The sequence below is a fragment of the Dipodomys merriami genome, unplaced genomic scaffold (genome assembly GCF_024711535.1).
Source record: "Dipodomys merriami isolate MVZ:Mamm:240054 unplaced genomic scaffold, mDipMer1.0.p SCAF_19, whole genome shotgun sequence".
Classification (NCBI taxonomy): Eukaryota; Metazoa; Chordata; class Mammalia; order Rodentia; family Heteromyidae; genus Dipodomys; species Dipodomys merriami.
In genome coordinates this window covers 21,945,777-21,967,500 of record NW_027203270.1, presented here as the reverse complement: position 1 = coordinate 21,967,500, position 21,724 = coordinate 21,945,777, and the positions used below count along the sequence as shown (strand labels likewise).

At 40.7% G+C, this 21,724-nt stretch overlaps 1 protein-coding gene and 1 long non-coding RNA gene across 6 annotated transcripts in view; one reads left to right on the top strand and one right to left on the bottom strand.

Annotated features, from left to right (window-relative positions):
• Positions 1 to 21,724, top strand: part of LOC138830857 (uncharacterized) — a 62,716-nt gene that overhangs the window by 4,156 nt on the left and 36,836 nt on the right. For all 3 annotated transcript variants that reach the window (XR_011373072.1, XR_011373071.1, XR_011373073.1), the window contains exon 4: positions 2,009 to 2,147. This is a non-coding gene — a long non-coding RNA (uncharacterized lncRNA). The remainder of the gene's footprint in view (positions 1 to 2,008; positions 2,148 to 21,724) is intronic.
• The window catches only part of Efcab3 (EF-hand calcium binding domain 3), a 115,575-nt gene continuing 95,682 nt past the window's right edge, over positions 1,832 to 21,724 (bottom strand). For all 3 annotated transcript variants that reach the window (XM_070027700.1, XM_070027702.1, XM_070027701.1), the window contains exons 41-47: positions 20,940 to 21,083; positions 18,888 to 18,959; positions 16,428 to 16,548; positions 10,398 to 10,576; positions 8,942 to 9,126; positions 5,563 to 5,685; positions 1,832 to 2,291 (exon numbers count right to left, since the gene is read on the bottom strand). In XM_070027700.1, coding sequence (XP_069883801.1) covers positions 1,962 to 2,291; positions 5,563 to 5,685; positions 8,942 to 9,126; positions 10,398 to 10,576; positions 16,428 to 16,548; positions 18,888 to 18,959; positions 20,940 to 21,083 — 1,154 coding nt within the window. In that variant the 3' untranslated portion in view covers positions 1,832 to 1,961. The remainder of the gene's footprint in view (positions 2,292 to 5,562; positions 5,686 to 8,941; positions 9,127 to 10,397; positions 10,577 to 16,427; positions 16,549 to 18,887; positions 18,960 to 20,939; positions 21,084 to 21,724) is intronic.

Here is a 21,724-nt window from a genome sequence, read left to right as displayed (position 1 = left end):
TTGTTTTTTGTTTTTTGTTTTTTAAATTTTTTTTTGGGTCCAGTCATGGGGCCTGAACTCTGGGCCTGGGCGCTGTCCCTCAGCTCTTCAGCTCAAGGCTAGCGCTCTACCACTTGAGCCACAGCGCCACTTCCGGCTTTTTTCTTTTTGCTTATGTGGTGCTGAGGAATCGAACCCAGGGCCTCAAGCATGCAAGGCAAGCGCTTTACCACTGATCCACCTTCCCAGCCCTAGATAGTGTCTTGTTTTTGTTCAGGCTGGCAGATGACCATGATCTCTTGGTCTCTTACATAACTAGATTGACAGATACATGTTGCCATGTCCAGTTTGTTGATTGAAATGAGTTCTCAGTAACTTTTTGTTCAGTTTGGCTTTTAATTGTGATTCTTCTGATCTCTGTCTCCTGAGAAGCTAGGGGGTACAGACATGAACTCCTGTGCCTGGACTATTTTTATTTTTTTGAGGCAAGGTCTCAACTCTGTAGCATAGGCTGACCCAGAATTTCAGAATCTCTTGCCTTTACCTCCTGAGGGCTGAGATTATATCATCAAACCTTATTTTCTTATTAACAAATATATGTTTATCATAAAGTATTTAGGAGACACAAACCAAGAAAACATTGTGTCTTACACTTTAATACATTAATACCTTTTTATATCCTTTTAATCACTCTTAATGTATGAAAGTAACAATTTTAAGTTAAAGTAGTCTTAGACCAAACTGTATTGTGTATTGCTTTATTAATTAATTTAGTGGAATTTGGGATTGACTCCAAGGCCTTGTGTACACGAGGCAAGTATTTCCATTTGAGCCATACCACTAGTTTGTTTTGCTTTTTTTTTTAAATTGGTCATGGGGCTTGAACTCTGGGCCAGAGCGCTGTCCCTCAGCTTTACAGCTCAAGGCTAGTGCTCTACCACTTAAGCTACAGTGCCACTCCTGGTTTTCTGATAGTATATTGGAGATAAGAGTTTCACAGAGTTTCCTGCCCAGGCTGGCTTTGAACCATGATCCTCAGATCTCAGCCTCCTGAGTAGCTAGGATTACAGGTGTGAGCTACCTGTGCCCAGCTTGTTTTACCTTTTTTAAGCTTACTTTCAGATAGTCTCCAGATAGTCTTCAGTGAGACCCAGTCTGTTGGTGCTGATGACTCACACCTATAAACCTAGCTACTTAGGAGGCTGAGATCAGAGTTTTACAGTTCCATACCTGCCCAGGCAGGAAAGTCTGTGAGACTCTTATCTCCAAGTAACCACCAAAAAACTGGAAAAGTGAAACTGTGGCTCAAAGTGGTAGAGCAATAGCCTTGAGCACAAAAGCTCAGGGCTAGTGATAAGGCCCTCAGTTAAGGCCCTACAACTGACACACACACACACACACACCTGATAAACACCCTGGAAACTAGGTAATTTTATATATCCATGTTGTTGTTTTTAGGAATAATTTCTAGAAATGGAATTACTGAGTCAATACTTCTAATTAACCATTACTAACCCAGAGGCATTTTAGCTGTTCATTGTTACATAGCTATACCCTAGAACAGGGCACGGTTTCAAGTGTCCTGAGGGGCTGTGATAACCCCTAAAATTGAAAGGTTATTGTAATCCTTAGCCTCTGGTCTCTTTCATGAACACTGAAAAAGCCTAATTCCATTTATGCTCACCGAAAGCTCAGAAACTTAATGCATAAGGGTCTTAGGAAATTCTGCTGAGGCAGTTTTAATCCAGGTAGGGGCAGCAGAGAGCAACTGGCATTTTTAGCAAGGATGTTATCTATCTACTTGGCTAATACAAATTTAGGACAGCATAATCATTTTATGACGTAAAGTTTTTTTACTGGTCAGAATTCAAAAGATGTCAAAATTCCATCTGCTAAGAATGTGCTAGACAAAAGCAAGAAATCAGAATTTTGATAACTTATGACAAAGTTTTTGATGAGCTGTTTAGAAAAATGTAGAATTTTCATTGTCGAAACCCTTTGAAACATTTCCTTTTTCTTTTTCTTCCAGTCTCTATGTCACCTTCGCTGATATCTGATGAGGAAGAGAATGTGGAGCTGTTGGAGGAGAGATTTTTGTTTATGTAGGCATCATGTAACCGTAAATCCTTAGCAGAAAGTAGTTCTTGGCAGACATTCCAGGACCAAGTGTAAGTAGAAAAGGTGTTATAAAAGGTCTCATTTCCACTTTCTAATCCAACCAGATCCCCTCGGATCTTCCGCCAGAGATTTAGCATTTCTTTCCGGTGTTCAAGAGCAATTCCTAAATGATAGGTGTCTGTAGCTGTCTTCACCTGCAACAAGAGCAGACATTTACTGTAGTTATCTTCAAATACATTTGATTTGTGCTAGCTTTGAGCAAAGCAGTTAAAGGAGACACACACACACACACACACACACACACACACACACACACACACACACACACACACACACACACACACACACGAAGAAGGGTGGAACAGTGTTGGGATAATTGGTACCCATTTCAGTTTGGGCAGGGAGAACCAGTGGAAGAATATGCTGAGTAAGTCCTTAAGGATTTGATAAACCTGAGGGAGTGCTGATTGGAAGGTGTTCCAGGGAGAGGAGGCTGCATAAACAATGGCTGACAGTAAACATGCTAGATTTGGTGGGGAGGGTTCAGATAGTTTTCTAGTGTCTTTTTTTTTTTTTTTTTGGTTGGTCATGGGATTTGAACTCTGGGCCTGGGCACTGTCTCTGAGCTCTTCAGCTCAAGGCAAGGACTCTACCACTTGAGCCACAGTGCCACTTCTGGTTTTTTTTCTGGTGGTTAATTGGAGATAAGAGTCTCATGGAGTTTCCTGCCCAGGCTGTCTCTGAACCACAATCTTCATATCTCAGCCTCCTGAGATCCTAGGATCCTGAAATCCTAGGATTGCAGGTGTGAGCCACTGATGCCTGGCTTTAGTGTCCTGTTTAAAGTGGGAAGGAAGGAGTAATGGTGGAGAAGAAGCAGGACCTTAGACATAAGTTATTGATATCATCAGTGTAGATGGGGATATCTCTTTCCTTGTTTCTGAAATTTATCTTCTAGTAAGCCACTGTTTCTGATGCAAGAGAGACAAATCCCTCAGTTATGTGGATAACTGAAAAACTTTGCCACCACTGACAGGGAAGCATTTATTCTTTCTTTCTTTCTTTTCTTTTCTTTCCTTCTTTCTTTTTTGCCAGTCTTAGAGCTTGAGCTCAAGGGCTGGGCACTGTCCCTTAGCTTCTTTTGCTCAAGGCTAGCACTCTACCACTTGAGACACTGTGCCACTTCCGGCTTTTTCTGTTTATGGGGAACTGAGAACTCAAACACAGGGCTTCATACTTGCAGGTAAGCAATCTACCACGAAGCCACAATCCTAGCCCTGAAGCATTTATTCTTAACCAGGACAATGTTCTGATCTTCAGATTAGATCATGAGCAGTGTGGAGAATGGTCATGGGAGAGCAGCTACAGAGAAGATAACCACAAGGATGGAAGCTGTTATCTAGACAAGAGCCATGGAGAGCCTCTACTAAGGCAAAGATACTAAGGGTAGAGCGAAGGGAACAGTCTCCAGACAGAAGCTGGATTGTGGTGGGTATGAGGAATGAGGAACAATGCCTATGTTCAGAATGCCTCCTGGCCTTTTAGCTACAGTGACTAAGTCTATGGTGGTCCCAACAACTACCACACAGAGTCCATAGGGGAGAGCCAGATTGATGCAGAAGATGGTGATTGGTATTGAACTTGTTAAGTCTGATGTGTTATGAGACATAGCACAGAGTGGGAAATATTTATAAGTTGGTCAGTGAGATAAGGCACAGGAAAAGAAGTATAGGCTAGGAACAAACAAATTCAGTGGTTATCATTATATAGATGGCAAACTGGGAAACAGGAAGATATATTGAAATAGCCCAAACACTTTCCCTAGCTGTTTCTTCACCTGACACTGAGATCTAGTGTTCTGCTATGTCTGGGTACCTGGGGACTGAGCCTCTGGCTCTATTCAGCCTCCATTTATTCTACTGCATGATATGGCATGATGAGCTCAAACCTTTGTGAGCAGTTTTGAAGTGCTAAAGTCCTATTTATCCCAATGTGCTACTCCTGTCCATTTCCTCCTTGGTGACTTCCTTGTGCATTCCAAACTTGCTAAAGTTAGGAGCTGTGTTTTCCTCTCATGCTATCTCATCTCAGAACTCTTGGCTAACCATTTACTGAACAAATGAATGGATAAAATACATATGCAGTGAGATGAGTAGCACAAGACTAGAAAGCTGGGCATGTCAGTACTAGAGGAATTCAGGAAAGAGAAGAGAGAGAAGAGCACACATGGCCACAAGGACTGAAGATTCAGTGTGTAAAAGGCAAGCAAGTAGAGAGTTTGCTCATTAGTAACAAATGCCAAAGGGAGGTAGCATAATGTAACACCTGGTCTTTCTCTGAAAAGGTAGCAATGTTGCTAAGACAGGGCACACAGTAGACCGGCAGCACAGAGTTGTGCTTACAGGTGTGTGTTTTGGAGCCATTCTGCTCATAATCCTTGATAGGTACTTCCTGGCTGGGTGCCTTTGAGCAAATCATTTAATCGTTCTCTGCATACTTGTGAACTGTGAAGGAATTTTTTTTTTTTTTTTTTGGTCGGTTGTGGGGCTTGAACTCTGGGCCTGGGCGCTGTCCCTCAGCTCTTCAGCTCAAGGTGAGCGCTCTACCACTTGAGCTACAGCGCCACTTCCTGTTTTCTAGTGGTTTATTGGAGATAGGAGTCTCACGGTCTTTCCTGCCTGGGCTGGCTTTGAACCGCAATCCTTAGGTCTCAGCCTCCTGAGTAGCTAGGATTATAGGCGGGAGCCACCAGCGCCCGGCTCTGTGAAGAAATTTTTTTTTTTTTAGTTTTTTTATTTTTTTTGGGTCCCGTTGTAGGGCCTGAACTCTTGAGCTTTTCAGCTCAAGGCTAGCGCTCTACCACTTGAGCCACAGCCCCACTTCCGGCTTTTTTCTTTTTGCTTATGTGGTGCTGAGGAATTGAACCCAGGGCCTCATGCATGCAAGGCAAGCACTCTACCACTGAGCCACCTTCTCAGCCCTGTGAAGGAATTTTTATAGTGCCTGTTTCTGGGAGGTTGTGATAATGAAATGAGTCTTTACCTGTAGAATACCTGTAGAGCCCAGTGCTGGACAGGAAGTGCCTGTCAGCTACTAATATTCTTGCTCTTGCACCAATAATGCTGCTTTCATTCATACATTATGGTTCACCAAGTATACCACTCAGTCTCTGTGGTTTACTACCTTAATTAGTTTGTTATTTCCAGCATACAACAAATGAATGTCCCAGTAATAATGCTGACTGCAGCTTCATAAATGATTAACAGGATGAATCATAACCCTTGACATTTTAATCTATTTGTTTATGCAAAGAAATGTTATTACAATGGATAAAAATGAGAACCTATCTTGTCTCATTTTGAAGACAAGGTACCAATAAAGATTCTGTAGGTTTATAAGGTGGTGTTGAAGTGGAAGGCCCTTTGCCAGTGCTTTCTGGGAAGGCTTTCTACAGTGAGTACTCACCTGCGGCTTAATAGCAACGGCATCAGACACTGTCCAACTATGCTTTTTCTTGAATAATTGGTCGATGGCAAGGATTTCATCTGGATAGCCTGAGGCAGAGCTCACTGGCTTTATATGTGCTGCCTGTAATGCACATTTTAAAAGAAGGTATGGGATACATGAATTACACAACAAAAACATAGTGAGCCGGGCGCCGGTGGCTCATGCCTGTTTTCCTAGCTACTCAGGAGGCTGAGAGCTGAGGATCAAGGTTTAAAGCCAGCTTGGGCAAGAAAGTCTTATTTCCAATTAACCACCAGAAAACTGGAAGTGGCACTGTGGCTCACCTTGAGCTGAAGAGCTCAGGGACAGCGCCCAGGCCCAGAATTCAAGCCCAATGACTGACAAAAAAAAAGAAAAAAGAAAAAAAGAGAAAAAAAGAGAAAAAAGACCAAAAACCAAAAACCAAAAAAAAACACCAAAAAACAAAAACAAAAACAAAAAGACCAAAAACCAAAAAAAAAAAACAACAAAAACAAAAACAAAAAGACCAAAAACCAAAAAAAAGACTAAAAACCAAAAAACCCCCCCAAAAACCAAAAACCAAAAAACAAAACCCACCAAAAACAGCAAGAAACAAAAACCAAAAAGAGAAACATAGTAAACATGTTATCTAATTATGAGGGGATTTATATATGATCTTTTAGGTTGTTGTTAAGCCATTTGTTACTGGTGTTGGAACCATATGTAAAGTATAGGTTCAATCTCTAGCAACAAAAGAGGAAAAATCAAGAATCTGTATAAAAGTGAAGGTATGTGCCACAGAGTAGGTGTGTGCCACACTAACCAAAGTCTGTCTTTGCCTGTTCCTGGCTAGGGAAGTCATGTGAATCTACTGCTCATTTTAGAAATGTGTATTACCTAATTTAATTCAGGCATTCATTAGCTGCTGCTTTATGTTCCTTTTCTCCATTCACTGTTAACACTTTTACAGAGCTCATAGTGCTGCTGGAAAATTAGGCTTTGAGACTAACACTGCTGTTAATCGTATTTCTTCAAAACTTCTTTTTTTTTTTTTTTTGTCGGTCGTGGGGCTTGAACTCTGGGCCTGGACGCTGTCCCTCAGCTCTTCAGCTCAAGGCGAGCGCTCTACCACTTGAGCTACAGCGCCACTTCCGGTTTTCTGGTGGTTTATTGGAGATAGGAGTCTCACAGTCTCTCCTGCCCGGGCTGGCTTTGAACCGCGATCCTCAGATCTCAGCCTCCTGAGTAGCTAGGATTACAGGCGTGAGCCACCGGCGCCCGGCTCTTCAAAACTTCTTAATATGCCAGGTACCAGTGGCTCATGCCTATAACCCCAACTACCTGAGGATTGTGGTTCAAAGCCAGCCTAGGCAGGAAAGTCCATGAGACTCTTATAGTGGAGCTGTGGTTCAACTGGTAGAGTGCCAACCTTGAATGAAAAGCTAAGGAACAGTGCTCAGGCTCTGAGTTCAACTACTTCATTGAATTCTCTTAATACAATCTTCCTACCTTATGATTTTTCTGTCCTTTAGTCCAGTTTTTTTTCATCCTGTATGGGAGAGCTTTTCCTGATTTCTAAGGCTAGAGTCTCTCTCTGTATTGTTTATTTTGTCCCTCCTGAGAGTTTCGCTCTTTACTTTTCTTCCTCCAGGACCAGCTCACAAGATGTAAGCCCTATGTATAGTGACATTGGGCCTCACATTTAGGAGGGCTCTGAATTTGGCTATTGCTGTCTTAGAGAGGATCTTACTAGTCCAGGTTGGTTTTGAATTCATTAGGTAGTCTCCTGGGACTTTCAGTCCTCCTCCTCCTCCTCCTCCTCCTCCTCCTCCTCCTCCTCCTCCTCCTCTTCCTCCTCTGTGTTGGGATTATAAGCGTGCACTGTTATTTTTCAGTTTGTCTTGAAATTCTTTTTCTTTTTTTCTTTTTTTTTGGTCCAGTTGTGGGGCCTGAACTCTGGGCCTGGGCGCTGTCCCTCAGCTCTTCAGCTCAAGGCTAGCGCTCTACCACTTGAGCCACAGCGCCACTTCTGGCTTTTTTTTTCTTTTTGCTTATGTGGTACTGAGGAATCGAACCCAGGGCCTTGCGCATGCAAGGCAAGCGCTCTACCACTGAGCCACCTTCCCAGCTCCGGTTTTTCTTTTCTTTTTACTAGGGACTGAACCCAGCCCTCACATATGCTAAGCATGCACTTTATACCACAGAGCCCCATTGATTGTTTTATTAGTTTTGCAGAACTGGGGGTCAAACTCAGGACCTTATGCTTATTAGGCAGTACTCTACCATTTGAATCATGAACCAGTCTTTATATATATATATTTTAGTTTTTCAGATAAGAGTCTTGCATTTTTGCCTGGGTTGTTTGTTTCCAACCACATCCATGTTACCTTGTCTTCTACATAGCTAAGATTTACAGATACGTGCCACCACACCTGGCTCCCCTTGATGATTTTTGATAAAGGGGCTCTATATTTTCAATTTGCACTAGCCAGCCTTGATATCCCCTCCTACATCCAATTTTCTTTCCCTTCATCACTGTTTTTCATCATTGGCTGGATATTGGAACTTCTGATTAAATGGATAGGGTTGTGGCTTAAATACTTTCCTTGGGAACTCAGATATGACTTGCAGGGTAGCTTGATTCCAAACAAATCTCATTCCTGTACTCAAGCTGAGAGTCCTATGGAAAACCTTGGAGGAAGCCAGAGTTTCCTGAGAGAATAGCTAGAAATGCAGGTATACTTGCCTTGAGAACTTAAAACTCATGATGATAGCTAGGCATAGTGGTCCATTCCTATAATCTCAACATTCAGGAAGCCGAGGTAGGAGAATCACCAGTTCTAAACCAGTCTGGGCCACAATAAATTCCATGCCAGCATGGTTTCATATCCTATCTAAAAGAACTAACTAAACAAAACAAAAACTGTCAATGAACAGCCATACAGAGAGGCACCAGAACTTGATAATGGCCCAGAAGATACAGCTGGGCCCATAGGGAGGTCTAGGGAGGAACAACATGGCCCCAACAGTGTTGGCATGGATTTGGCCCTCCCGTTGCATATTATTTGGTTAGCCATATGTTCTGGTTGGTTGAGGGAATCTTAAATGCAGCTTCCAGTCCCTGCAGCAGTGCAGGTCTTTTATTATTGTTATTTTTATAGAAGCTGTCCTAACCAGGACTGAGAGTTGGAATCTTTAGTAAATTGACTTATTTACAAGTGAAATATTTACATCTGGGCCTATGTTGAGGAACATACTTCAAGAATCTTATATGAAATATAGTGACTAAAGGTATTTTTTCATAAAAGCATGATATTCTGTTGGCTCATAAACAAATCTAAATATATAAATTAATGTGATGTAATCTAAGTCTCACCTGTGATTTCCAGTCTTTTTTATGGAAAAAGTAGTCCTCAAAGAAACATAGAGGCTCCTTTCTCCTTAGCATTTCTAATTTCTGCAGGTCCCTTGGTGGCTTTCCCATCACCACCCCATCCACATCAGGAAATAAAGGGAAGATGGGTACTTTTGAGTATGGGCTATCTGTAGGGAGATTGCATCCTAGAAAGAAGAAAACAAAACTGATATCACTAACAACATAAAAAGTTTCCATGAAAGACAAGTAAATAGGTGGGTATGGTAGCTCATGCTTATAAGCATGAGCAGCAGTCAACACAACTAAGGGAGGCGGGGCTGGGAAGGTGGCTCAGTGGTAGAGCACTTGCCTCACATGCATGAGGCCCTGGGTTTGATTCCTCAGCACCACATAAGCAGAAAAAGCCGGAAGTGGTGCTGTGATTCAAGTGGTGGAACTCAAGCCTTGAGCTGAAGAGCTGAGGGACAGAGCCCAGGCCCAGAGTTCAAACCCCACAACTGGGAACCCCCCCCCCCCAAAAAAAACCAATGGCAGAGCTGTAGCCTTGAGCCAAAGAACTCAGGGACAGAGAAGAAAGGGGAGGGGAGGGAAGGAGGAGAAAGATGATTTTGAGGTTGTTAACAGAACAAGCCTTTAGAATTAGCAATAAGAAAACAAAGATGAAGACAGCTGAGGGGAGGTTCCAAGTGATCTGGGTTACCAATGAGACCCTGCCTCAAAAACTCAAACTAAGCCAAGCATGGTGATGTGCAGGTCTGTAATCCCAGCACTAGGGAGACAGAGGTAGGAGGATCTTGTTGTGAAGGTCACCCTGGGCTACATTACAAATTCCAAGCAAGTAAGGTTGGGCATATAGTTTAGTTAATGATTCAGTGCTTGCCTAGCATGCGTGAAGTTTTTGGGACTAAGCTATTGTTCTGCCAAAAAAAAAAATCAAACAAAACACAAGTTGCCTATTTTGCTCTTTGTCTATTCTCCTTGTTGATCTTGTTCTCTTTTTGCTCTCTTACTCCCACTTCATATTCAACTAATAACTCTAGGCTTCACCTAGGTGTCTGAGGAGTTAGGTCAGGAGCTTAGGTCTTGACCTTGGCTTGTAGTATTTCTGACCAGTCATATGCAAATACATCTTTTTTTCTTTTTGGTAGGTACTGGGTTTTAACTGAGGACCTATCACGTGCTAAGCAGATGCTCTATCACTACATAAGGTCTCAAATTTTTGTCCAAAGCCAGCCTCAGACTGTGATCCTTCTACCTAAACTGCCCATGTAGCTGAGATTACAGATGTATTCCACACTAGTCCTAGAATATTTGTTGAGATGAGGGTCTCACAGACTTTTTGTCTGGACTAGCCTTAAACTGCAGTTCTCCAATCTTCACCTTAGTGGCTGAGATTACAGAATGCACCACCATGCGTGGTCCAAATAAACTAACAGGGAAGACAAATGGATCTTACTCTTGAGTTCTTCAAGAAATTTAAATAAATCCTTTTCTTTCATTATTGCAACCCGGGCTGCATTAGCAAAGGCAGCTGTGCTTGAGTTTGGATTTGTGCATATTTCTGGCTTAAATCTCCCTTTTCCATAGTGATTCCACATTTCTGCACTGGCATCCTGGAATTTTTTTCGGAAATAGCTTAAAAAGAAAAAAAAAAGTAATTCAGAAATGGTTAAAAGACCTATAGGATAAAAAGAAAAAATGTCAGATTGTGAGTTATATATGTTGAATAAGTTATTCTGTATACTCATTCAATACTATTTGAATGCCTATTTCTGTCTCATTATGGAATGATTGTAGACTGTTTAAACTTTTTTTGTAGCCCTTGGTCTATGGTTTTCTTCTTTTTTCCTCAAAACCTCCTTGTCTTGTATTGAAAATTACTTATTAGGACTTTTGAGAAATCCTTCAGGTGGTACCAGCTTGCATACAAACATTAATCATACTTATTACTTTGTGTTGGATTTAAAATGCACTTTTTTCTTTTAATTTTTTAACTTAATGTACAGAGGGATTACAGTTACATAAGTCAGGTAAAGAATACATTTCTTTTTGGACAATGTCACCCCTTCACATTCTCCCAGTTTAAAATGCAGCTTTTTAAAATTAAAAAAAAAAATCTCAAAGCTGAGTGCCTAGCTACTCAGGAGGCTGAGATCTGAGAGTTGAAGTTCAAAGTCAGCTTGGACAGAAGAGTTCCCATGAGACTCTTATCTTGAATTAACCATTCAAAAAACAGAGGTAGAGCTGTGGGTCAAAGTAGTAGAATGGTAGACTTGAGAAAGAGCTCAGGAACAGTGCCCAGACTCCAAGTTCAAGCCTCATGACCAAAAAATAAACAACCCCCCCAAACAAAAAAAATAACATCTTAAGGTTTATGGATGTGGCTTTATGTCAGAACCCTTGCTAAGCATTTGTAAAATCCTGGGCTTAGGCCCCAGAATCAAATGGGAGAGCAGAGAGAAGGGCAGTAGAAAATATGGAAAGAGAGAAGAGAGGCGAGGTTAAAACATTGTTTAGGGATGGGAATGTGGCTTAGCAGGAGTGCTTGCCTAGCATGCATGAAACCTTGGGTTCGATTCCTCAGTACCACATAAACGGAAAAAGCCAGAAGTGGTGTTGTAGCTCAAGTGGTAGAGTGCTAGCCTTGAGCACAGAGAGGTTCAAGGGCAGTGCCCAGTGGCTGGGAAGGTGGCTTAATGGTAGAGTCCTTGCCTTGCATGCATGAGGACCTGTGTTCCATTCTTCAGTACCACATAAGCAGAAAAAGCCAGAAGTGAGGCTGAGGCTCAAGTTGTAGAGTACTAGTCAACAGTTGAGAGTTCAGGCCCCACGACTTACCAAAAAAAAAAAAAAAAAAAAAAAAAAAAAAAAAAGGACAGTGCCCAAGCCCTGAGTTCAAGCTCCAGGACCAACAAAATAACAAACAAAAATCATTGTCTAATTTCTATGAATTTGTACAATTTTGAGAGTTATTGTTGATTACTAGTTTGTTGTTCTATTTAGCAAAGATACATGCTATAATTTCAATATTTTTAATTTTTTGGTATGTGTGTATGTGCTGATACTGGGACTTCAACTTGCTTAACTTTCAGCTGAAAGCTGGCATTCTCACTTGAGCTACACCTCCACTTGCAACTTTTTTTCTTGTTAATTAGAAAGAAGTGTGGCTCAGACTTTCTTGAACAGGCTGGCATCAAACAGCAATCCTCAGATCTCAGTTTCTTGAATAGCTAGGATTCTAGGCATGAGCCACTAGCAACATTTTAGTTTTTACTTAAAATTTTTGATATTTTGTTGTCTAAAATGGGGAGAATGGGTGTGTGCTGATGAGAAGAATGTGTATATGGTGGCTTGGGAAGAGGGGTTCTGCAAATGTCTGTTAGGTCCATTTGTTGATTTTTCTATGTGTTTGTGGTACTGGGGCTTCGAAACTCAGGTCTCAACTCTTGCTCTGTGTTCTTACTTATGGCTGCTGCTCTAACATTTGTGTCATGCCTCCATTCTGGCATTTTCCTGGTTAATTGGTAATAGTCTCACAGACTTTTCTGTCCCAGCTGGCATCAAACTTCAGTCCTTAGATCTTAGCCTCCTGATGGATGTGAGCCACAGTTGCCTGGTCAACATTTTATTTTATTTTTTGTCAGTCATGGGGCTTGAACTCTGGGCTTGGGCGCTGTACCTGCGCTCTTCAGCTCAAGGCAAGTGCTCTACTGCTTGAGCCATAGCGCCACTTCTGGGTTTCTGATGGTTTATTGGAGATAAGAGTCTCACAGACTTTCCTGCCTGGGCTGGCTTTGAACCTTGATCCTCAGATCTCAGCCTCCTGAGTAGCTCAGATTACAGGCCTGGTCAACATTTTGAATTAATCATTCCATTTTCTTTCTCTATATGTCTCTGTCTCTCTCCCTCTGTGTGTGTGTCTCTCTGTCTCTTCCTCTGTCTCTATCTCTCTCTTTCCCTCCCTCCCACAGTTCTCTCTGCAATGAAGTCTGCTGTTAATCTAATAGAGATGTCCTTATATGTGACCTGATGACCTGATAGTTTTTCCTTCCTGTTTATAGGTTTTTTTCCCCTCTTTGTCTTTTACTTTTGACAGTTTGGCCATAATATCCCTTGAAGAGGATCTTTCTTGGTTGAGTCTACAAGGGATCCATTGAGCTTCTTGGATGTCCATATATGTTCCAAGATGTGTTCAGTTTTCCCAGTTAATTTGTTAGAATTGGTTTTATAAGCCCGTTTTCCTTTTCAGAACACTCATAATGCAAATTATTTTCTTGTTTAATGATATTCTATGAATCTCTATGGCTTACTTTCTTCTTTTCAGTTTTTTTTTCTCTTTTTGACTATACTAGAGTTTGAACTCAGAGTCCTGTGCTTGTTAGGCAGGCTGCTCTATCATTTGAACCATGCCCCCAACCCTTTTTCTTACTTGTTTTTCAGGTAGGTACTAATGTTTTTGTCTGGTACTAGCCTCAGATCATGGTGTTCTTATGGCTTGGTGTACAGCTGAGATCCCAGGTATGTGCCACCATGTATGGCTTTATAGATTGATTTGGGACCTCTTTAATTTTTAGCCTGGGCTGGCCTCAAACTGTAATCCTCCCTATCTGTGCCTCTTGAGTAACTGGGATTATAGCTGTGAACCACCATCTCTGAATTCAATTTTTTCTTTTTAAAATATGAATTTTTTTTTTGGGGTCCGGTCGTGGGGCCTGAACTCTGGGCCTGAGTGCTGTCCCTCAGCTCTTCAGCTCAAGGCAAGCGCTCTACCACTTGAACTACAGCGCCACTTCCGTGAAGATAATTTCAGCTTTCATAGCTGAGAAATATCCCTTCATCAGTTATGTTGTTGAAGTACTCAATTGTTTTTTTTTTTTTTTTTTTTGGCCAGTTGTGGGGCTTGAACTCAGGGCCTGAGCATTGTCCCTGAGCCTCTTTGTGCTCAAGGCTAGCTAGTGTTCTACCACTTGAGCCACAGTGCCACTTTCAGTTTTTTTGTTTTTGTTTTTTGTCAATCCTGGGGCTTGAACTCTGGGCCTGGATGCAATCCCTGAGCCCTTTAACTCAAGGCTGGTACTCTACCACTCGAGCCACAGCATCACTTCTAGTTCTGGTGGTTTTTTGGAGATAAGAGTCTCATTGACTTTCCTGCCTGGGCTGGCTTTAAACCATGATCCTCAGATCTCAGCCTCCTTAGTAGCTAGGATTATGGGTATGAGCCACCGGTACCCAGCTTCAATTGTATTTTTTTTCCCATTTATTGAATAATTTAGCACCAAGAACCAAGATTTCTTTTTTTCTTTCTTTCTTTTTTTAAATTATTCTGACAGTCCTGGGCCTGGGCACTTTCCCTGAGTTTCTTTTGCTCAAGGTTAGCACTCTACCACTTGAGCCACAGTGCCAATTCTGGCTTTTTCTGTTTATGTGGTACTGAGGAATCGAACCCAGGGCTTCATGCATGCAAGGCAAACACTCTACCACTAAGCCACATTCTCAGCCCGAGAACCAAGATTTCTTGTGCTACAGTGTACCTTTTATTTTATTTTTTCTTTTGGCATTACTAGTATGAATTCAGGACTTTGTGTTTGATAGGCCGATGTTCTACCACCTGGTTTACACCTCCAGTCTAGCACCAAGTTTTCTGATTGTTCTGTTTAATAATCACTATCTCTGCTGAATTTCTCATTTATATCATGAATTATATTCCTAATGTTGTTGAATTATCTATTTTCTCTTATAGGATATTGAATTTCCTTAAACTCAAGTTTTTGTCAAGCAATTCCTTGATTCTTTCTCCTTGAGGATCTCTTGCTAGTTACTGTGTTTCTTCAGAAGTATCAGTGTTTTTTAGGCTTCTTGTGTCCTAGTGTTGGTATTTGCGAGTCTGTCAGGATATTTGTCTCTGCTAGTTTACAGGGCATAGCTTTGTAACAAGAGATTTTCAGTTGGAGAAGTGTCCCAGGTCATCATGTGGATATTCTATGTTGGCTTTGGTTCCTGATGGGTACTGTATTATAGTACATCTAGCTTCTTCAGCTGTAATCCATGTTGGTAATAGCTGAAAAAGTCTCCTTTCTGGCTTCTCCTTGGGCTTTGTCTCTTGTTTGTTTTTATTTTTATTTTTTTTGGGGGGGCTGGTACTGAGGTTTGAACTCAGGGTCTTGTGTTTGCTGGGCAGATTTGAACATGCTTCATGTTCTTAGGAATCAGACAATACAGAGATGATTAGATAAATAATCACCTCATAAGACAATCAAAGACGTAATGACACAATCTAATTTTAATAAAATAGCAACATCATCTAAAAATTCCCATATACTAATTGTGTGTGAGAGGCAGTATAAGACAGTGGGTAAGAACATGGATTCTGGAATCAGACTGGGACAAAAATCTAAGCATTCTTAACTCTTGGATAACTTATTTAACTGATCTGTATTTCAGAGTGATAGTGTACACGTACACACACACACATACACACACAGAGTCTGTAATCATTCTGATTACTTCCCTATTACAGTAGCTAACATATTAGGTTTTATAATGTACTATGCACTTTCACATGTCTTATCATACATCATTCTCACAACTGCCATTTAAGGCAGATATTATTATTATTAGATACCATTATTCCCACCTTTTCTAAATGAGAAAACTGAGGCTGAGGAGTTAAACATTTGCATACTAATGGCAGGCATTTAATAAGTGGTTTTCAACCAAAATGAAATGAAAAGGGGAATTTTGTGCATTCTCTGTTTTATATTCCATAGTCAGGATAGTATAGAGAAACGATTGAAGAGCATAACTTTCTTTTTTTGGGGGGGGCCAGTCCTGCGGTTTGAACTCAGGGCTTGGGCACTGTACCTGAGCTTCTTTTGTTCAAGGCTAGCACTCTACCACTTGAGCCAATATGCCACTTCTGGCTTTTTCTGATTATGTGGTACTGAGTGATTGAGCCCAGGGCTTCATGCATGCTAGGCAAGCATTCCATCACTAAGCCACATTCCCAGCCCCATAACATTTTTTTTTTTTACACCTGGTGGTATGTATATTTTTTAAGCTTCTCTAAGAAAGGATAGCAAAAGGCTTTGAAGATATATGGGACTGGTTCCACTCAAGTCCCCAAACTACCATGAAAGTCTGAACTTACTGTATCTCACTCACAGCCAGAGGACCTGTTGTTCCCGTAAGGAGAGTCTTGTATTCCATACCAGATTTTGAAGCCCACTTGAAATCATGCCTGGAAAAGTCTTACGTTGCTGGGATTCTATGGCCTAGACTAGAGAAGGCTGAAAGTTTTGCCTACAATTGGGCCTTGAGATAGTCTGAGGTCTGCCTTGCGATGTCAGAGCCAGGCAGGAATGCTGGCTCTCAGTGCCAGATACTTTCTCCTTTGTTTTGAACCAGACTCTTATGGAATAGGATGTTGGTGAGTTGTCCTCTAAGTACCTCTGAGAAGACTGCTTTTATCTCTTTTCTGGCCACTTACCTCACTATTTCCATTATAGCTTTTCTGGGTAGGGCTGAAGTCTCTACAAGCTTTGACAGTATTTCAAATAATATGATCCCTGGGGTGGCAGTCAGCTCTAAACATGTCCTCTTACTTGGAACTATAGAAGGAACAACAAAAATTGCCTTCTATCAAAAAAAGCAAAGAGAGAAAAATAGCAAAAACAAAGCCATAAGATGACATTCTTTTTACTGAATATTTATAATACTATCAATGCAGGGGCTAGAGCCATAGTAAAACATTAAACATCTACTTAGTAGAAAGATCTCTGTTATTACTGAGTATACAGAATAAAAATGGAATATTTTTAGTTCAAAGACTTCTAAAGTAAATAGAATACTACTTTTAACACAGCACATTTTTTGTTGTTGTTGTTGGTTGTGGGGCTTGAACTCTGGGCCTGGGTACTGTCCCTCCTGCTCTTCAGCTCAAGGCTAGCATTCTACCACTTGAGCCACAATCTGGTTTTCTAGTGGTTTATTGGAGATAAGAGTCTCATGGATTTTCCTGTCCAGGCTGGCTTTGAACCTCGATCCTCAAATCTCAGCCTCCTTAGTATCTAGGATTATAGCCGTGAGCCATCAGCACCCCAGCTACATAATTCTTTAAGTATTATTGTCTTGTTCTTTTTTTAAAAAAGTTATTATTTTAAAATTTTATTTTATTGTAAAGGTGATATACAGAAGGGTTACAGTTACATAAGATAATGAGTACATTTCTTTCCTGTGTTACTCCCGCCCTCATTTTCTCCTGCTTTCTCTTTCCCCCAACTCTCCTCCCCCTCAAGTTGTAACGTTCATTTCCTACATACCGTCTAGGGGGAAGGGAAGGAGAATCACAGTAACAATGGGACAAAGGGTGAACTACTGTCTTGTCCTTTTTAAGCAAAGGAATTGATAAATCAGTTATTCCTGGCTTTGCAGAACCTTCTAATATAATTGTATTTGCAAACAGTAACTGTATCCTAACTATAGTTCCTAGTTTAAAAACTATTTGAGATTTGGACTGCCTTTATCCAATAAAACAATGTAACAGCAGCTAGATTTTTTTTTTTTCCAAGTTGGCACAAAATTAAGAGCAGCTAGATTTTTTCAAGGCAGCTTGTTGAGCTAGTAATAGTAAACACAGCATAAAAGTAGCAATCATAATATTCAAAGTGTCTGACATAGCATTATGGCCTGTATAAAGCCATGTTCTCTTACCACCAACATTCATTCCCCAGCACTCTCTGAGGGTAGAGGCTTTATCAGTATGAGGAAGGTGTTTGTTCAAGAATAGCAGGTTAGCTAGGCACTGGTGGCTCATGTCTCTAATCCTAGCTGCTAAGGAGACTGAGATCTGAGGATTGCAGTTTAAAGCCAGCCCAGGCAGAAAAGTCCCTGTTAGACTCTTATCTCCAATTAACCACTCAAAAACCAGAAGCGGTGCTTTGCTCAAGTGGTAGAACACTAGTTTTGAGCATAAATAGGCTTAGGGACAGTGCCCAGGCCCTGAGTTTAAGCCCTACAACTGACCAAAAAAGAAAAGAAAAAAATAATCCCAAAACAATTCCAGCAAATTAGCTATGTCCTAGAATTTGCATGGGAAAGACATTTTGCTTTTTCTAAAGAAATGCTGTTTTTTTGCTGCCACCTTTCCCCCTATCCCCCCTTTTTATTTTTGCTGTGTATATACCCATGAATATACCATGTGGAATCTTGTGGACTTTCCTGCCTGGACTGGCTTCAAACTTCAATCTGCCTGGTCTCAGCCTCCTGAATAGCATGAGTCATTGGCACCTGGCTAAGAAATGCCTTTTCTTTTGTAAAAGGAATGTCTTTGAAAGTAGTACATGTACTTGATAAAGAATTTAAGACACTACAAAAGGAGACCAAAGTTTTCTACATCTGTCATTTCCTGAATGTTCTTATTGGAGACAAACATGCCATGTTCCCTTCTAGACACAAATGTCTGCTTTTTGATGTTTAAATTACAGCTCAAAAACTGTTAAGTCTGCTTTAAAAATATTGTTTAAGAGAAGCAATATAAAGCCAGGTGCTGGTGGCTCATGCTTGTAATCCTAGTTACTAAGGAGGCTGAAATCTGAGGATCACGGTTCAAAGCCAGCTCAGGCAGGGAAGTCCATGAGACTCTTCTCTCCAATAAACCACCAGAAAACTGGAAGTGGTAGTGTGGTTCAAGTGGTAGAGCGCTAGCCTTGAGCTGAAGAGCTCAGTGACAGTACCCAGTCCCAGAGTTCAAGTCCCACAACTGACAAAGAGAGAGAGAAAGAAAGGAAGAGACAGAGACAGAGAGAGGCACAGAGAGAGACAGAGAGAAGCAATACAAAGTAAATCACATCCCAAACTATTCCTTCTGGATTTGTCTCCTGGTTGAAGAATTAAGTGAATATGTAGGGGGTGGTAGTGAACTGAACTGCTGCAGTGACTGCCTACTCACCCACAGCCTTGAGGAAGCGTTCCTTATCTGTTAGCACCTTCATAAAGTCTGAGAAGTTCACTTTCCCATCTCCTGCAACAGAAATATAACATCAGAATAAAGATAACATGTATGTATCTACATATTTAATATAATTATGTTGTTATTATTAAAGTATACGGAGGGGTTACCATTTCATAACTCAGATAATGAGTACCTTTATTTTTTGGACAGTGTCACCCCTTTCCTTCCCTTTCACACAGTTTCCCCCTGTCATCCCAGCCCACAAGTTGCATGGTTCATTTTCTACACAGTGTATACTGAATAGCATGATTGCATTTGTTTACTCTTCCTCCCTCCCTTTCTGTGTCCCATTTATCACCCACTAAATAGACCAACCACCCCCCAACCCAAAAGCAAGAACAAACACTACCACCACCATCAAGAAAATAACCTGTTTCCATTTCTCTGAATTCCTTTCAATAAATAGTATTTTAAATGTCCAGAGAAGTTACACCTTTTTGTTCCTCCTCTAAGAGTATCTCCTTTAGTATGACTGTGAATGCTTAGAGTTCTGTATAAGTTATCATGTCCAGTTATATTTTAGATGTAGCTTCCACATATGAGAGAAAATGTGTCATTTGTCTCTCAGAGCTTGGCTTACCTCACATAACATGATTTAAGTCCATCCATTTCCCTGCAAATTACATATTCTTATTCTAATAGATGAGTAAAATTTCATTGTATATATGTACCCCATTTTCTTTGATCCACTCATCTATTGCAGGACATCTGGGCTATTTCCATTACTTGGCTATTGTGAATAGTACAGCACAAATATGGATGTACAAGTGTCTTTATCATATCCTGCCTTGTAATGATCTGGGTTGATGTCCAGGAGTGGTATGGTAGGGTCATAGTGAAAAAGTTATGTTTAGTTTTTTGAGGAACCTCCAAACCTCCTTTCCAGAGTGGTTGGTACTAGTTTACATTGCCACCAAAAGTGCAATAGGGTTCTTTATCTCACCATACCCCTGATAGCATTTGTTCAAATTCTTTTTTTGTTTTTTGTTTTGGGTCCGGTCATGGGGCCTGAACTCTGGGCCTGAGCGCTGTCCCTCAGCTCTTCAGCTCAAGGCTAGCGCTCTACCACTTGAGCCACAGCACCACTTCTGGCTTTTTTCTTTTTGCTTATGTGGTGCTGAGGAATCGAACCCAGGGCCTCATGCATGCAAGGCAAGCACTCTACCACTGAGCCACCTTTCCAGCCCCTATTTGTTCAAATTCTTGATGTTGGCCAATCCAACTGGGGTGAGATGGAATCTCAAAGTTGTTTTGATTTGTATTTCCTTTATGGCCATGGATGTTAAGCATTTCCTCATGTGTTTATTTGCCATTCTTTCTTCTGAGAAGTCTCTCTAGCTCCTTTGCCCATGTATTGATTAATTGGGTTTTTTTTGGGGGGGAGGGTTTTTTTTTTTTTAGCTCCTTGTATATTTTGGATATTAGCCTTTGTCAGATGTATTGCTGATAAAGATCTTCTCCCAGGTCTGTTGGCTGACAGTTTAGTAACTGTGTCCTTTGGTGCAAAGAAACTTTTTATTTTGATGTAATCCCATTTTTCAAGTATTCCTGTGTTCCTGAGACTTTTCAAAAAGTTCCTGTCTAATTGATATTCTAGAATGGAAATATCAGTCCTGTAATCCACAGAGGCTACATACATTTAAGACTATGTAGCATCACTATTTTTACTGATATTTTACCATATGTAAAATTTAATGATAAACTACCTTGGTAAGGTATCTACCTATGGTAAAGTTTAATGATAAGTTAGGCATAATAAAAGGTTAAAAACCAATGAGAAAACAGAACAATTTTAATGATAATAAAGTAATAAAGGTTATGTGAATGTGGTCTCTTTCTCTTGAGTCAAGAGAACTGAAACTATGGAGATTAGTGTGTATAGGGGCTCCTTTTGCTTTTGTCTACTAACTATAGTTTCAGTAAAAGAGGGAAAAACAGACACTAACAAAAGTCTTTCATGCAAAGACAATGAGAAGACAAAATACTCACGATCAGGATCAGCAAGTTTTAATTCGGCATAGATGTCATACTTGTTTATATTCATTCCCAATTTAGCTAAAGTGCACATCAGTCCATGTAAATCAATGCATCCAGTTTTATCCTTGTTGAAGAAGTTATAGGCATCATGGAAGGCTGGAGAAATGGAATTGTGTTAGAATTTTTATTCAAGAAGAAGAATGTATGTTAACAGGATTAGGACAGACAATGTAGCTGGTCAAAGATCATGTTCTGGAAGACTGCTGAGAGAAAAATGAGTATTTTATATTTTTAATGCAGAATATTTACCTCTTCTTGATATTTGAACTGGAATAAACTAATCGGTAGAAAATGAAATGTGGAGCTGATGTGGTAGCACACACCTGTAATCCTACCCCTTGGGAAGGCTTAAGCAGGAAGATCTTGAATCTGAGGCCAGCCTGAGCTATGTAGCAAGACTCTCTATTTCTCTCTCTCTCTCTCTCTCTCTCTCTCTCTCTCTCTCTCTCTCTCTCTCTCTCACACACACACACACACACACACACACACATACACACACAAATAAGTGTAGTCAGTGAGATAGCCTTCCAAATAAACTTGAGCTTTAAACCCTGAAACCTGTGCTTATTAACCTTCCATGGTAAAAGGATGTTGTACATAATTAAAAACTGCTATTTTGCTTTGTTTCCTTTTAAGTGGGCCCAATCTAATTATACAGCTAGAACCACGAGAGAGTTGTCAGAAGTCAGAGACATTCAGAATATGAGAAACACTCAACCCATTGTCGTTGAAGTTGG